This window comes from Eurytemora carolleeae, unplaced genomic scaffold (assembly GCF_000591075.1).
Source record: "Eurytemora carolleeae unplaced genomic scaffold, Eaff_2.0 scaffold716, whole genome shotgun sequence".
Lineage (NCBI taxonomy): Eukaryota > Metazoa > Arthropoda > Copepoda > Calanoida > Temoridae > Eurytemora > Eurytemora carolleeae.
In genome coordinates, this window is record NW_019396641.1 from 95551 (window position 1) to 110676 (window position 15126).

Genomic DNA, 15126 nt, shown 5'->3' on the forward strand with positions numbered 1-15126 from the left:
TGTTCTCAAAAGCATCATTCATTTTTTATCTAATTGGTCTGTTTTCTTACTGAACAATTTGTCAGTAATAATGTTGGTTCAATAAAATTATTTGTTTATAAAAAAATGTTGATTTTTTTAAAGTTAGTTTAGCTAAAACTATAGTTTTCCCCAAAAACATTTTTTATTCAATTTTGTTTATAGTTTTTTAAAGTCAATGGTTACAATTTTCTGAATAAACCAACCCAGGCAAGAGAAGTAAATAATATAACTAGTTGTCCTTTTTCCAAGGTTTATGAACATTTAGTTTTTTCTCAAAATGTTGGTCATTTTCATCAGCATCCCCCCCCCTGATTTTCTTCAGAAACTCTCAAATTTTCACTGGATACCATTGGATCATACAGGGTGTCCCAAAAAATATTAATTAAGGATATTTACATCTTTAAAGACCCCATGAACACAAAAAACTTGCCAAAGTTCACAATGACACAGAAATTGTATTTTCCGCCACAAAATGTACTTTCATGTCCAATCCCATAAGGCTCAGAGATGAAATTATATAGACCCCTTCACAGTGAGGTGAAAGTGGACATTGGTCTGACTAAATTAAATAAAAAGGGGCATTGGTCCACATTTTACAGCAAAATAACAAATAATATAAACTAATATTTATTAAATTTAAATGTTTTTCTATTCTTTTAAAGTTTTTAAACCTAAGCTATTATTGTGTCATGAATTTGAAGAATGTTATATCTTAAAAGGGCAAATCCACTTAAAATGGTTACGGCTATGTCTCAGCCTTTACCAATTGATTTTTTTTAAATGGTAGGATTTATTTTGTTTAACATGACAACGACTAATAAAGATTTTTTTTATGAATGTCGTCTTAAATCTAGCAAAAAAATAACGATTTATAAAATAATTGTTAACAATTTCTTTTCAATAAGAAGTAACTTATTTGTAAATAAACATTTTTAAACTTAACTTTGCCATTTGATCAGAACAAGCCTAACTGCAAAACACCTTTATAGATACCACACTGAGACTTGAGGGAAGCAGTTTGTTGATCAAATTTTTACTGTTGAAAAAAAAACTAGTTTTGCTGAAATATCAATGGCAATCATTCAACACCATTAACAAAACTTCCAAAACTCCAATACTTAAATAAATACTTACATACTTCAAATCAAACATTACTTTTTTTTAAACAAATATTTATCTATCTGAGAGGTTTTTCATTAGAAAGCCAAGGGTTTCTCAAAAACAAAGTAACAATATATCCATAAAATCCTTAATTAAATTACATGGTTTCTAAAGATGTTCAATACTAATGTTCCAATATTGAAGGGAATATAACTATAGTTTTTAATTAAGCAAACATATGTATTTTTGTTTAGATATAAAAAAAATATTCTAACAGAAAATATTAAATTCCACGATTCTAAAGGGTGTCCTATTTCTCTTGGCATTCCCCCTTCCCCCCCTCAGGATTAAATACTCGCTCTACTTCAAATAAAAGATTAACTCCATCTATTTTTCTTCCTCCTTATTGCACTAATCTCATCCCCCTTCATCCAGGGGGGTCTCCTGGATGCCCCGTGAGATAGGTTCGGTACATTTAAGAGAATAAGAATAATGAGGGGAACACGGTTGGATTAATATATTAAATTCTTCAAAAAGAAGACTAATTGATAGTAAGGAAGTAATAGTTTGAAGTTTACACTGCAAAGCCTTTCTTAATTAATGTGTTTCCTTTTTTGATGTGTTTTTAAATGACAGGATAGAGTTGCAACATATTCACACTGATCACAGGGATATCTCACTCCTTCATGAATATTTTCAATATGTATCTTCAGCCTACTGGTTGTAGTTGCAGCGTATTTGCATATTTGGATATCTCACCCCTTCATGTTTATTTTTAACATGTCTATTCAGAACAAATACTGTTTTGGCAGTATACTCACATTGGTCGCATTGATATCTTACTCCTTTATGCTTAGATTCAATATGTAACTTGAGACGCTGTACACTAGCAGCAATGTATTCACATTGATCACAGGGATATCTCACTCCTTCATGTTTTTTTTGGATATGAATCTTCAGATAACTTGCTGTAATGGCAGCATACTCACATTGATCGCATGGATATCTTACTCCTTCATATTTAGATTCAATGTGCACCTTCAGACTCTGTACTTCAGAAGCAACGTATTCACACAGATCGCAAGGATATCTCACTCCTTGATGTTTTTTTTCAGTGTGTTTTTTCAGATTACTTGGATGAGTTGCAGCATACATACACTGGCCACAAGGATATCTAACCCCTTGGTGCTTACTCTCAATGTGTACCTTCAGATTTATTGCTTTGTTGGCCACGTAGTTGCACAGGTCACGGGGATATCTCACTCCTTCATGTTTAGATTCAATGTGTAGCTTCAGACTGTGTGCACTAGTAAAAACGTGTTCACACTGATCACAGGGATACCTCACTCCTTCATGCTTACTTTCAATATGTTTCTTCAGATTACCCTCTGTAGTTGCAGTGTACTCACATTGATCACAGGGATACCTCACTCCTTCATGCTTACTTTCAATATGTTTCTTCAGATTACCTGCTGTAGTGGCAGCGTACTCACATTGATCACATGTATACCTAACTCCTTCGTGTTTAGATTCAATGTGTAACTTTAGACTCTGTACACCAGTAGCAAAGTAATCACATTGATTGCAAGGATATCTCACTCCTTCATGTTTATTTTTTATATGAATCTTTAGATATTTTTGGTCAGTTGCAGCGTATTCACATTGGTTGCAAGGATATCTTACTCCTTCATGTTTAGATTTAATGTGTAACTCCAGACGCTGTACACCAGTTGCAGTGTATTCACACTGATTACAGGGATACCTTACTCCTTCATGCTTATTTTCAATATGTTTCTTCAGACTACATGGTTCAGTTGCAGCATATTTGAATTGATCGCAAGGATATCTCACTCCTTCATGCTTATTTTTAATATGTCTCTGTAGTGGCAGCGTATTCACAATGAGAACAAGGATATTTAACTCCTTCATGTTTACTTCGAATATGTGTCTTCAAATGACCTGATTGAGTTGCCACATAATCACATTTTCTACAGGGATAACTGATATCTCTTATATCTGCCAGCTTCCTCTTTTTTAGTCTCTTTTGTTCAGAGACAAGGGGATCTTCTTCAATCTTGACAATTTCACCTGAAAAATTCAAGAAGAGAATTAATAAAATATTAAACTAACCTAAAGTATCTCACACGGTTTAAAATTTTTAATAATATCTGTAAATAAAGTTAATTGTGATTTATGAGCCCAAAGTTCTAAAAAAAGGAAGAAATTGATTATCCTAAAAATGATCTATGTAGAAAATGTTTACCCATACCTTGATTTTCTGTACTTTCCTGTTTTACATCTTCTCCCACTACAAATACAGTATATGTATCATCTACAGTAGAGATTTCTTCTTTAATGGTAACTTTATCTTCTTCCATAATTTCTGCCATTCTCTCTGAAATATGTACATTGTACAATAGTTATGTTTCAAACCTAAATAAATGAATATATTTAGCATGACGGTCTACTTGTTTTTTTTTGTATCAAATAAACGTCAAAACGGCAATACATTTTTTGTGGGACCTCACATGACCCCAGGAAAGGTTTATGGATGCTTAGAATTTGATAAAATCCACGAAATTATTTTGCAATTTTTTTATATTTTTCTATAAACGCTAGAGCCCAGTAATAATTGAAAGTTAAAAAGAATATGAACATGAAGCGCCCTAAAAGCCTAGTCTAATATAGTTAAGTATATATGGGCTGACAATTTTCTTCTCAATTTATTTATTTATAACGATAGGGGCTCCTTTACCCTCTAAGTGACCTTAGAAAAAACGAGCAACCCGACCCACCAGCACCCCCATTAGATAATTATATGTGAGCCTCAGAGTATATAATATAGTAAAGTATATAATATAGTTAAGTATATATGGGCTGCCAATTATCTTTTCAATAAAAGTATAATAACACAGAGACTACAGTACATTTCAGCTATAGATATAGGATGTTCTTTGGAGGACTATCGTGGTCTTATGACCTATCTTTTTAGCTGTAATCTTGTATGTGTAGGTTTTAAAGGACTTAACCAATAAATTTATTGATTAAACAGGAAAAATACAGTCCATAAGGATTAAGGGTATTNCCCACTTCATCAAAATATGTATTTGAATTAGACAATTTCATGGCCGAGCACTGCGGCCAGGGTATTTATATGTATATTTTTTAATGATGGGATCAGGGGCGCACGAGGTGCATGACCCCCCCTGGGAGGCAACCATAGGGGGTCCTCATTTATGAAATGATTTCAAATGGTGGAGGAAAAAAAATAAAATTTACAAATTAAAAGGCAAGTTTTTCATTATTTTAAATATTTTTTACATTGGATACTCAGATTAAGCGATCGGGAATAAGGATATCCCATTCTAAAGTTTTGAGCTCTAAAAGCCCTGTTTAGGAATCTGATCTATGAACCTTTTGATCTAATAGGAATTTGATCTAAGAGTAATCTGAGCTAGGAACTTTAGAATGGTGGATAGCACTTTCTTTTTTTGAGTGTTTTTAAATGACAGGGATATCTCACTCCTTCATGAATAATTATAGTATGTCTCCTAAGACTTCTTGGGTCAGTTGCAGCATATATACACTGGCAAACGCATATATCTTACTCATTTATGTCTAGACTCAATGTGTCTCTTCAGATCACCTTCTCTAGTGGCAGCGTATTCACACTGATCACAGGGATATCTCACTCCATCATGAATACTTTTAATATGCATCTTAAGACTACTGGCTGTAGTGGCAGCGTACTCGCATTGATCACATGGATATCTCACTCCTTCATGTATTTTTTCAATATGTACTTTAAGATTTCTAAGTGTAGTGGCAGCGTATTCACATTGATCACATGGATATCTCACTCCTTCATGTTTAGATTTAATGTGTTTCTTCAGCTCACTTGCTGTAGTTGAAGCGTACTCGCATTGAATGCATGGATATCTTACTCCTTCATGTTTAGATTCAATGTGTATCTTCAGATTACCTGCTTGAGTGGCAGCGTATTCACAATGAGAGCAAGGATATCTTATTCCTTCATGTTTATTTTCAATATGTAACTTCAGACTACCTGGTGTAGTTGCAGCGTACTCACATTGATTGCATGGATATCTTACTCCTTCATGTTTATTTTCAATGTGATTCTTTAAATAGCATACTTCAGTAGCAAGGTACTCACACTGATCGCAGGGATACCTCACTCCTTCATGTTTTTTTTTAATATGTGTCTTCAAATGACTGGATTTAGTTGCCACATAATCACATTCTCCACAGGAATAACGTTTATCTCTTTTATCTCTCAGTTTCCTCCTTTTAATCCTCTTTTGTTCAGGGAAAAGGGGATCTACTTCAATCTTGACAACTTCATCTGGAAATTAAAAAATATAATTAATAAAATATTAATCTCAAGTATCGCAAATTTTAACTTGAATTTTTTTTTAAAAGTGACTGTCCTTGTAATTTCAAGTGACTCTGCATTTAAACTTTGGATCATGTCTGATTCACAACGGCAACCTTGAAACCTTAATCTGATCTAGAATGCGGAAGATAATGTCGTGCTTTATAATTTCTGCATTGTTTCTAAACCAAGAAACGAGCAATTTAGGAGAGAACCCACAAATTTGAATAATCAGTATTTTGAAAATAAAACTTTGAATATCTAACTATTTATTAATCAAAAAAAGCTCTTAAGGTACAATTTTGAATCGGAAATATAATTCTATCAATTGAGAGTTACTTGAAATTACGTCTACACACAGTCCCTTTAATTAGTGAATAAACTATCCTAGTTTTATATAAAAACTTGGTAAATGTTGATTTTAAGTTTTTGATAATATTTCTTCAACCGATTTATTATCCAATCAAATCAATCTGTTAAGGGTTCAAAATTTTAAACTCCACTCTATTAAATTAGGGTTACGTGAAATTATGTCTATACACAGTCCCTTTAATTAGTGAATAAACTATCCCACTAGCTGTTTTTTATTAAATTCATGGTTAGTTTACAAATGCATGGGGGAAAAAATACAAGATTATTGTAAGCAAAAATATAAACAACTATCAATTGTTGGAAGAAACAGGGTGGGGCTAGTTAATAAAAATATACAGGGTGAGTAAAAAAGGACAGGTTAAGACAATTTAGAAAAGAATTTTAAAGAGCAAGTGGGGAGTGGGTGTTCCTACGGTAAAATAGAAAAGTTGGTTGAAAGATGCATTTCCTTTCGTAAAATTTGGAATATTAACTTTTATTTTATGAAAGACGATTTTTTTTTCAATTTGAAAGTGTCAACCAGAAGCCGATTTTAAGAATTTTAGATCTATGAGCCTTAACTTATAAAAAAACATAAAAAATCAATCATTCTTAATTAAAAAAAATCATTAGTTCAAAAATTCATGCATGTAAAAAATTCTTTAAAATACATGATATGGGTATCAAGAGATCTGTATGAAAATACTGAATTCAGAAATTATGAAATTGTTGATAAAAAACTGATTTTTAAGACCATAAATGAAAATTTTGGCCGAATCTAAAAAAAATCTGTATTTTTTGCCGTATATCAGTTTGTACATTTTTTCGGTAATGATTTTTTGGGTTTAAAGGCTTGAACTTCTAAAAAACTTTAAAAATCGACCAATCTTAATAAATATATGTATATATATCTATAAAATGTTTTACAATACCTTGAATTTCTGTACTTTCCTCTTTTACATCTTCTCCCAAAACAAATACAGTACATGTATCCTCTACAGTAGCGATTTTTTCTTTAATGGTATCTTCTTCTATAATTTCGGCCATTCTTTCTGGAATATTTCTAAGCTAAATAGGCTTTGAATTAAATTAAATACAAAGCTAGAACTGCAAACAATGATTTACACTGATTATAGCTTGTATCCAATAAATGTCAAAACGGCTACAACTGTTTGGTGGGACCTCAAATTCCCCATGGAAAGGTTTAGGATGCTTGGGATATTAAAAATGTGTGTTCAAAATTTTTTGATTTTTGAACGAATATTAAAATAAATTTTGAAGTCCGCGAATTTTTTTCCATAGTTTTATATTTAACTAAGAGAAAATGCTCGCCGATAGAGCCACAATTAAAAGTTGAAAAAGAAGATGGGCGTGAAGCGCCCTCAAAGCCTGTAACTCAAAAGTTTACAACTTTCACTCAAAAGTTAATTACTTCCACTAAATAATAATCCTCAACTCTGTTACTCCAAAAAGTTTAACGTTTTTTAACTCTAAAGAGGAAGTACAGAATGTTCTGTAAGAAGAGAATATCAAACTGTTGAGGCTGTGCTAACAGCCTCAAGGATACAGGAGGTCAAACCTCAAAACAAACAGGTCCAATTACTGTTCAGTACAGTGTTCAGGCTCGATCAAACTAGAATCAGCTATGGCACAACTAAATATGGTCTCGCATTTTTGGCCTTCTTGAAGTCATCAATATTCTTATTAATGACGACTCGGCATTTGAAAAACCTCTTTTAGAAGTGTATCAAGCAAATATAAGCTTGGTCGGTGTGTGTCTTCAAATGACATAATTGAGTTGCCACATAATCACATTTTCCACAGGCATAACTTTTATCTCTTTTATCTGTCAGCTTCCTCTTTTTTAGTATCTTTTGTTCAGAGAAAAGAGGATCTTCTTCAATCTTGACAATTTCACCTGAAAAATTCAAAAAGAGAATTAATAAAATAAAATAACCTAAAGTATCTCACATGGTTTAAAATTTTAATAATATCTGAAAATGCAGTCAGTTTTGGTAACCGTTTTTAGAATATGAGCCCAAAGTTCTTAAAAAGTCAAAAATCGATCATCCTAAAAAATACATGTAAAAAATGTTTAAACATACCTTGATTTTCTGTATTTTCCTCTTTTATATCTTCTTCCGCGTCATAGACAGTACATCCTTTACAGTAGAGATTTCTTTATCTTTTCTTTATCTTCTTCCATAATTTCTGCCATTCTCTCTGAAATATGTAAATTGTACAATACATGTTATATTCAAAAGCTTTTAAAAATTCCAAATTTTATTTCCCGCCATTTTTTTTTTAATTTCCCATTTTCTGCTTGAAATAAAAGATAAACAAGGAAAAACCAAAATAAACGAGAGAATAGACAATTTACAGTTTACAGTGCAAAGTACTTATTAATAAATGTTTCTTCTTTTGATGTGTTTTTAAATGACATGATATTTAAACTGTATATCTCACTTCTCAATGTTTATTTATAATATGTGTCTTTATACTACCTGCTGTGGTGGCAGTGAGCTCACGCTGATTAAAATAATATCTCAAACCTTTATTTTTGGATTTTCAAATGCTATACTGCTTGGTAGAGGTAAAATCTCACTGCTAACAAGAGTATTTTACTTCTTCGTGTCTACTTAGAATGTGTCTTTTGAGATTATATGGTTTAGTAGCAAGATAATCACACTGATCGCAGGGATATCTCACTCCTTCATGTTTAGATTTAATGTGTTTCCTTAAATCACCTGCTTGATTGGCAGCATATTCACAATGAGAACATGGATATCTCACTCCTTCATGTTTAGATTCAATATGTCTCTTCAGACATCTTGCTGTAGTGGCAGCGTGATCACATTGGTCGCATGGATATCTCACTCCTTCATGCTTATTTTCAATATGTTTCTTCAGAGATCTTGCTGTAGTGGCAGCGTGATCACATTGGTCGCATGGATATCTCACTCCTTCATGTTTAGATTCAATATGCGTCTTCAGATCACCTGCTCTAGTGGCAACGTGATCACATTGATCGCAGTGATATTGCACTCCTTCATGTTTAGATTCAATATGCGTCTTTAGATCACATGCTCTAGTGGCAACGTGATCACATTGATTGCAGGGATATCGCACTCCTTCATGTTTAGATTTAATGTGTGTCTTCAAATCACCTGCTGTAGTGGCAGTGTATTCACAATGAGAGCAAGGATATCTTACTCCTTCATGTTTAGATTCAATATGCGTCTTCAGATTGCCTGCTCTAGTGGCAACGTGATCACATTGATTGCAGGGATATCTTACTCCTTCATGTTTTATTTCAACATGTTTCTTTAGATAACCTGCTGTAGTTGCAGCATACACGCATTGTAAACATGGATATCTTACTTCTCCATGTTTTATTTCAACATGTCTCTTAAGACTACGTGCTGTAGTTGCAGCATACACGCATTGTAAACATGGATATCTCACTCCTTCATGTATAGACTCAATGTGCTTCTTCAGATCACCCGCTCTAGTGACAACATAATCACATTCTTCACAGGGTTAACTTGTATCTCTTTTTTCTCTGAGTTTCTTCTTTTTCAGTCTCTTTTCTTCAGAGAAAAGGGGATCTACTTCAATCTTGACAACTTCACCTGAAAAATTAAAAAGAGAATCAATAAAATATCAAACACAAGTAAGGCATATTTTCTCTTAAATTTTTTTTTAAATCCTAAAATTAAAGGGACTGTTGTTGTAAATTCAAGTGAGGGGCATGTTTGATTCACAACAGTACCCTTGAAACTTAATCTGATCTTTAATATGGAAGGTAATGGGTGCTATGGAAACACATCAACATGGAAACGTCCCACCACTAAAATGCCTCAAAAACGGACTAATCAATCTAATTTAATACCAAAATAAACAAATTTAAATAATCTTATTTTTTATTTTTTTATTTTTAAATGCTAAGTATCAATTTCCTTAATTTCATTCTTAATATGTATTTGTATATGTATATGAATATGTATATAATGTTCAACCATACCTTGATTTTCTGTAATTTCCTCTTTTACATCTTCTCCCACTACAAATACAGTACATGTGTCCTCTGCAGTAGAGATTTCTTCTTTACGGGTAACTTTATCTTCTTCCATAATTTCTGCCATTCTTTCTGAAATATGTACAGTAAATATGTTGTATGGATAAATGAAGAAACAAAAACTCAAACTGATAAAAAAGACGTAAATGCCAAAAAGATATTGTGGAATGTTAAGGGTCAAGCATTTTAAAAATTAAAACCAAAATGCGGGGAAAGAAGGAGAAAGACTGAGGATAAACCAACTGACTGTAAACCAGGTAAATCATATCAGGTGGATGTGGGTAGAACCAGTCTGGGAGAAAATGGTAAGCTAGACTCTGGGTGACACTGACTGTTTCTACTATGCCCCCCTTCGAGCCTAAAGCACAATTCTCCACATATAACCCCCCCCCCCCCGTCTTGATCTAGATTCAGCGGTGCCCAGACAATCAATGCATAGATTTTTATGAAAAGCAAAAGCAGAGGTGTAAATATTTTTTAGTTTGCTTTAATAGGGGGTTGGGAAATGAAAATGAAAATAGGAAAGAAAATAGAAAGGAAAAAAGGAAAAAAGGGAAAATGAAAGGGGAAAATGGAAAATGAAAGGGGAAAATGGAAAATGAAAAGGGAAAAGCTAAAAAAGGAGGGGATGCCGGAGGGTTTTAAGAGATGAGCCCAAAATTGGAAAAGGAATATGACATCTGCTTAGAAACCACAGGCTAAAATCTGTTAATATCATCATGTAAAATAAAAATGAAAATAGGAATGAAAAAATGGAGTGGGAAAAGGTAAAAAAGGAAGGAAAACTGTGATGCCGGGGGGGTTAAAGAGACAAAATTTATTGATTGGGTTATTACTGTCTTTGACCATCTTATTCATTATCATTTTCTTATTTCTTCCATCTCAGTATTCTACAATATGTCAGAAAAACTCTCAGGGGAATAAAAATCATTTTTCCCTCATAGGGTAGGGGAAAAGGGAAAAAAGCAATGGGAAAAAGAGGAAAGGAAAAAAGGGGGAAATGGAGAAATATTTTTCTGCTACTTTTGGCTCACTCAGGAAACAATGCAAAACCTTTTTGGGGGAAAATATCAAAATTTTTCCCCCAATAACAATTTTGTGTTTCCCCTTTAGAAAGCGAATCTGTTTTATGAAAACAATATAACAGAAATACTTGATATGGGCTTTAAGTATTTCAACTCAGTGAGGACCCTTGTAATTGACCCTTTTAGGGCACCAAAATGTTCATTGTTCGCCCGTTCTCCAAAAAGTTTCTTTGCAAGCAAAGTTCTTCGAAGTTGTGCTGAGTCAACCTATAAAAACACTATTTTTGTGGTTGTAAATTTGAATAAATAATTATTTCAAATGGGGGGGGGGGGGAAGCAAAAAATACGACTCTCAGAACTGACATTTTTATGCTCTTAGTAATACCATAGATAGTAAGAAATTTGTTTAAACTTCCATTTATTGAATACAACATCTCTGGTAATTATATCACAAAAATGGCAGACCAAATTTGGTAAATGTCAGGACTAGGACTATTCTGTGACTATTACTTCATGAAAAAATATTACTAAAGTTGGATCAATTTATATTATTATTCCTGTTTATTTAGAACATCACTGTCTATCAAACTCATTGTTTTCAGTCTTTTCCATTCTATCTAAAAAAAAAATTCACTGCAGACATGATTTATTTGTTCTGCATTTCCAATGACAACAAAATTGTTGTAAACAGTTTGGTCAAAAATATTTATAAAAATATTTTTAAAAAAAAGGTTTATATAGAATTATACAAATATCTTTCCATAAAAGTTTAGCATGATAATTGTTATTTCATAAAATTTAAAAAAAATATTTTTAATTTCTATTTTTTCAAGGATAAAATTTGTCAGAGAAAAAGTTTCCTGAAAAATTTTAAAATGATAAAAATATTACTTAAGAAAATAGAATAATGAGGGGAGCGGGTGAACACAGTTGGGTTTTGATATCAAAAAAATGCAATCAGAGCTGAAAACTTGGATTTCTTTATACAAGCGTCGAGATTAAGAAAAAGTGTGGATCAAGCATTAATCCAGATATCCACCATTCAAAAGTTCACAGCTCAGAAAAAAAGATTAATTCAATAATGAGAGAATTTATCAATAGAAGAGAAGTCATAGTTTACAATGCAAAGCCCTTGTTAATTATCATGTTTTCTTTTTTGGTGAGTTTTATCTGACAGGATTTGGTGGCAACGTATTCACACTGATCGCAGGGATATTTCATTCTTTCATATCAGAATTCTTGCTTTAGTGGCAACATAATCACATTAGTTGCACTTCTTCATGTATAGATTTAATGTGTTTCTTGAGATCACTTGCTCTAGTGCCAGCGTATTCACAATGAGAACATGGATATCTAACTCCTTCATGTTTAGATTTAATGTGTGTCCTCAATATACTTGCGTTAATGGCAAAGTATTCACATTGATCGCAAAGATATCTTACTCCTTCGTGTTTACTTTCATGATGTATCTTCAGATCACCTGGTGTAGTGGCAGCATACTCACATTGCTTGCATGGATATCTTACTCCTTCATGTTTAGATTCAATATGTTTTTTCAGACTTCTTGCTCTAGTGGCAGCGTAATCACATTGATCGCAAGGATATCTTACTCCTTCATGTTTAGTTTTAATATGTCTCCTAAGAGTACTTGGTTCACTTGCAGTATACATACACTGGCTGCACGGAAATCTCACTCCTTCATGTTTATTTTGAATATGTATCTTAAGAACACCTCCTTGAGTAGCAACGTATTCACACTGATTACAGGGATATCTAACTCGTTCATGTTTAATTTCAATGTGTATCTTCAGATTACTTACTGTAGTGGCAGCGTGATCACATTGCTTGCATGGATATCGCACTCCTTCATGTTTAGATGCAACATGTAACTTCAGATTCTGTACACTAGTAGCAACATATTCACACTGATCACAGTGATATCTCACTCCTTCATGTTTAGCTTTAATATGATTCCTTAGAATACTTGGGTCGGTTGCAGCATACATACACTGGCAACACGGATATTTTACTCCTTCATGAATATTTTTAATATGTTTCTTAAGACTTTGTACTTTAGTAGCAAGATATTCACACTGATCACATGGATATCTCACTCCTTCATGTTTACTTCGAATATGTGTCTTTAAATTACTTGACTGAGTTGCCACATAATCACATTTCCCACAAGGATAACTTTTACCGCTTTTATCTCTCAGCTTACTCATTTTAAGTCTTTTTTGATGAGGGAAAAGGGAAACTTCTTCAATCTTGACAACTTCACATGAAAAATTAAAAAAGAGAATAAATAAAATATTAACCTTAAGTATCTAAAATGGTTTAAAATTTTTAAAAATAAATATCTGAAAATACCGTCAATTACGGTTAAAGTTTTTAGATTCAAAAGGCTTTTAGGGCGTTTTCCGCCCATCTTCTATTTCAATTTAAACACTTTCTCTAATCCTACATCGTAAAAAAACTAAAAAGCTTCGCGGATTTCATAAAAAAATTATGGATTATCAAAATTTTATGGAAATTTTGATCATTCATAAACCTTTCACAGGTTCTTGTGAGGCCCCAGGGTTCAGCCGTTTTGCGTTTATTAGATACAAACAGACGAGCAAAGAATATAGATTTATAAGTTCTAAAAAAGTTAAAAATCAATTATCCTAAACAAGTATATGTAAAAAATGTTTACCCATACCACAAGTTTCATCTTTTACATCTTCTTTCGTTACGTTTACAGAACAAGAATCCTCATCAGTGGAGATTTTTTCTTTAATGGAAACATTGCCTTCATCCATAATTTCTGCCATTTCCTCTAAAATATATACATTTAACAAATGAGCACAGAGAATTGAAAATAATATGTAAGTTTTCGAAAACTAATATTTAGGACAATACCACCTAGCCTCCCTAATCCCTCACATCCCAAACTCATTATTATTATGTTTTTAGCGTATATTTTTCAAACAAATTTATATTTTTGTTAATAAAAGATTCCCAAAACAATTTAAACAAAACAAATATAAATTAACAGTCTTGTTTTCCATATATATATACATACATATACATAATTTTACTTGTTTTCCATATACATAATTCTACTTTTTTATGGCATTTCTCTCTGAATTCATGTTTTGACAAAACTAATTCAGAATTAAAATTAAACATTAAAATATGTGTTACAGGAAAGTGTACCTTTCTGGATTGTGTTATTAAACGATGCTATCCCATTTGAACTACTCCCGTTTGAACTATTGTACACTTGAACTATTGTTCGTTTGAACTACTGCACGTGGTACCACATGAATAGTTGAAATGAACAATAGTTCAAAAGAGTTTTTTTAATGCTCATTTGAACTATTTTCAGTTCATTTGAATTATTGTTTATTTGAACTTAATATTATATATGAAATACAAAAAAATAGTTCAAATAAGCATAAAAATATTTCAAATGAACATAAAAATAGTTCATATGGATATAAAAATAGTTGAAATGAACAAAACAATACTTCAAATGGACAAAAAAATAGTTCAAATGAACCTAAAAATAGTTCAAATGGGAAAAAAAATAAATTGTTGAAATGAACAAAAAAATAGTTAAAATGAACAAAAAAATATTGTTTAAATGTAGAACAAAAAAAAATTGTTCAAATGTTCATAAAAATAATTCTAATGGACATAAAAATAATTCAAATGGACATAAAAATAGTTCAAATTTAGACATAAAAATAGAACCTATCAATTTTGTACATGACCATTTTTTTATTTTTCAGCAAATTAGTATTGGTCATGTGGCGCAGCGCTCGGCCCCCTAGCCTGTGCTAGCCGCAGCGCTTGGCCCAGACATGTTGTGGCAGTTCTCGCCCCCCCTGGCCTGTCCTAGCCGCAGCGCTCGGCCCAGAAATGAGCTTAACCTAACCTAGGGTTTCCACGAAATGGCTAAATCTTTTGCGCAAAATTTGCGCAATTTTCGCGCAAATTTTATTTTTGCGAACTTTTGCGCTATTTTTGCGCATGAAACGCAATGAGTTTTGCGCGGTTTTGCGCTATTTATTTTGCGCAATTTGCGCAAAACCGGAAATATTTTTTGCGAAAGTTGCGCATGAAACGAAATTTTAGTTTTGCGCAATTATTTTTGCGCAATTTGCGCAAAA

General features: G+C 32.4%; 4 protein-coding genes across 5 annotated transcripts; all 4 read right to left on the bottom strand.

Moving 5' to 3' along the window:
- Positions 1–1623: 1623 nt before the first annotated feature.
- Positions 1624–3513, bottom strand: LOC111706747 (zinc finger protein 431). The gene is made up of 2 exons (XM_023479672.1): positions 3392–3513; positions 1624–3210 (listed from the first exon to the last, which is right to left on the bottom strand). The coding sequence occupies exon 2, from the start codon at positions 3049–3051 to the stop codon at positions 1837–1839; it is 1215 nt and encodes a 404-aa protein (XP_023335440.1). The 5' UTR covers positions 3052–3210; positions 3392–3513; the 3' UTR covers positions 1624–1836.
- Positions 3514–4613: 1100 nt separating this feature from the next.
- On the bottom strand, positions 4614–10452 carry LOC111706748 (transcriptional repressor CTCF). 2 transcript variants are annotated; one of them, XM_023479673.1, is made up of 5 exons: positions 8371–8437; positions 7972–8089; positions 7598–7784; positions 6799–6918; positions 4614–5485 (listed from the first exon to the last, which is right to left on the bottom strand). In XM_023479673.1, the coding sequence occupies exons 4-5, from the start codon at positions 6911–6913 to the stop codon at positions 4731–4733; spliced, it is 870 nt and encodes a 289-aa protein (XP_023335441.1). In that variant the 5' UTR covers positions 6914–6918; positions 7598–7784; positions 7972–8089; positions 8371–8437; the 3' UTR covers positions 4614–4730. The 2 variants fall into 2 exon arrangements, with proteins under 2 accessions (XP_023335441.1, XP_023335442.1); XM_023479674.1 differs by lacking the exons at positions 7972–8089; positions 8371–8437 and adding an exon at positions 9891–10452.
- Positions 7603–10011, bottom strand: LOC111706752 (transcriptional repressor CTCF-like). Its single transcript, XM_023479677.1, has 5 exons — positions 9891–10011; positions 9412–9498; positions 8614–9333; positions 7972–8028; positions 7603–7784 (listed from the first exon to the last, which is right to left on the bottom strand). Exons 1-5 carry the CDS (start codon positions 10009–10011, stop codon positions 7603–7605), a joined length of 1167 nt encoding a protein of 388 aa, XP_023335445.1.
- A 1133-nt stretch (positions 10453–11585) lies between the features above and the next one.
- On the bottom strand, positions 11586–13787 carry LOC111706749 (transcriptional repressor CTCF; the record flags this gene model as incomplete). The annotated part of the gene is given in 2 exon segments (XM_023479675.1): positions 11586–13244; positions 13665–13787. Coding segments are annotated over 2 exon segments (1139 nt in total), but the record flags the coding sequence as incomplete, so codon positions are not given.
- Between the last annotated feature and the right edge of the window lie 1339 nt (positions 13788–15126).

What these genes read in the sequence shown, in the direction of transcription:
- LOC111706747 (XM_023479672.1), bottom strand. Translation starts at nt 3,051, where the DNA reads ATGAAGGAGTTAAATATCCTTGTTCTCATTGTGAATACGCTGCCACTA.
- LOC111706748 (XM_023479674.1), bottom strand. Translation starts at nt 6,913, where the DNA reads ATGGCCGAAATTATAGAAGAAGATACCATTAAAGAAAAAATCGCTACT. An exon ending in GGAAAGTACAGAAATTCAAG is followed by an intron (nt 5,486 to 6,798) that starts GTATTGTAAAAC and finishes TTTAATTTCCAG; the next exon opens with ATGAAGTTGTCAAGATTGAA.
- LOC111706752 (XM_023479677.1), bottom strand. Translation starts at nt 10,011, where the DNA reads ATGGCAGAAATTATGGAAGAAGATAAAGTTACCCGTAAAGAAGAAATC. An exon ending in CAGAGAAAAAAGAGATACAA is followed by an intron (nt 9,334 to 9,411) that starts GTTAACCCTGTG and finishes CTATACATGAAG; the next exon opens with GAGTGAGATATCCATGTTTA. An exon ending in ATATGCTGCCAATCAAGCAG is followed by an intron (nt 8,029 to 8,613) that starts GTGATTTAAGGA and finishes TCTACTGTAAAG; the next exon opens with GATGTACTGTCTATGACGCG.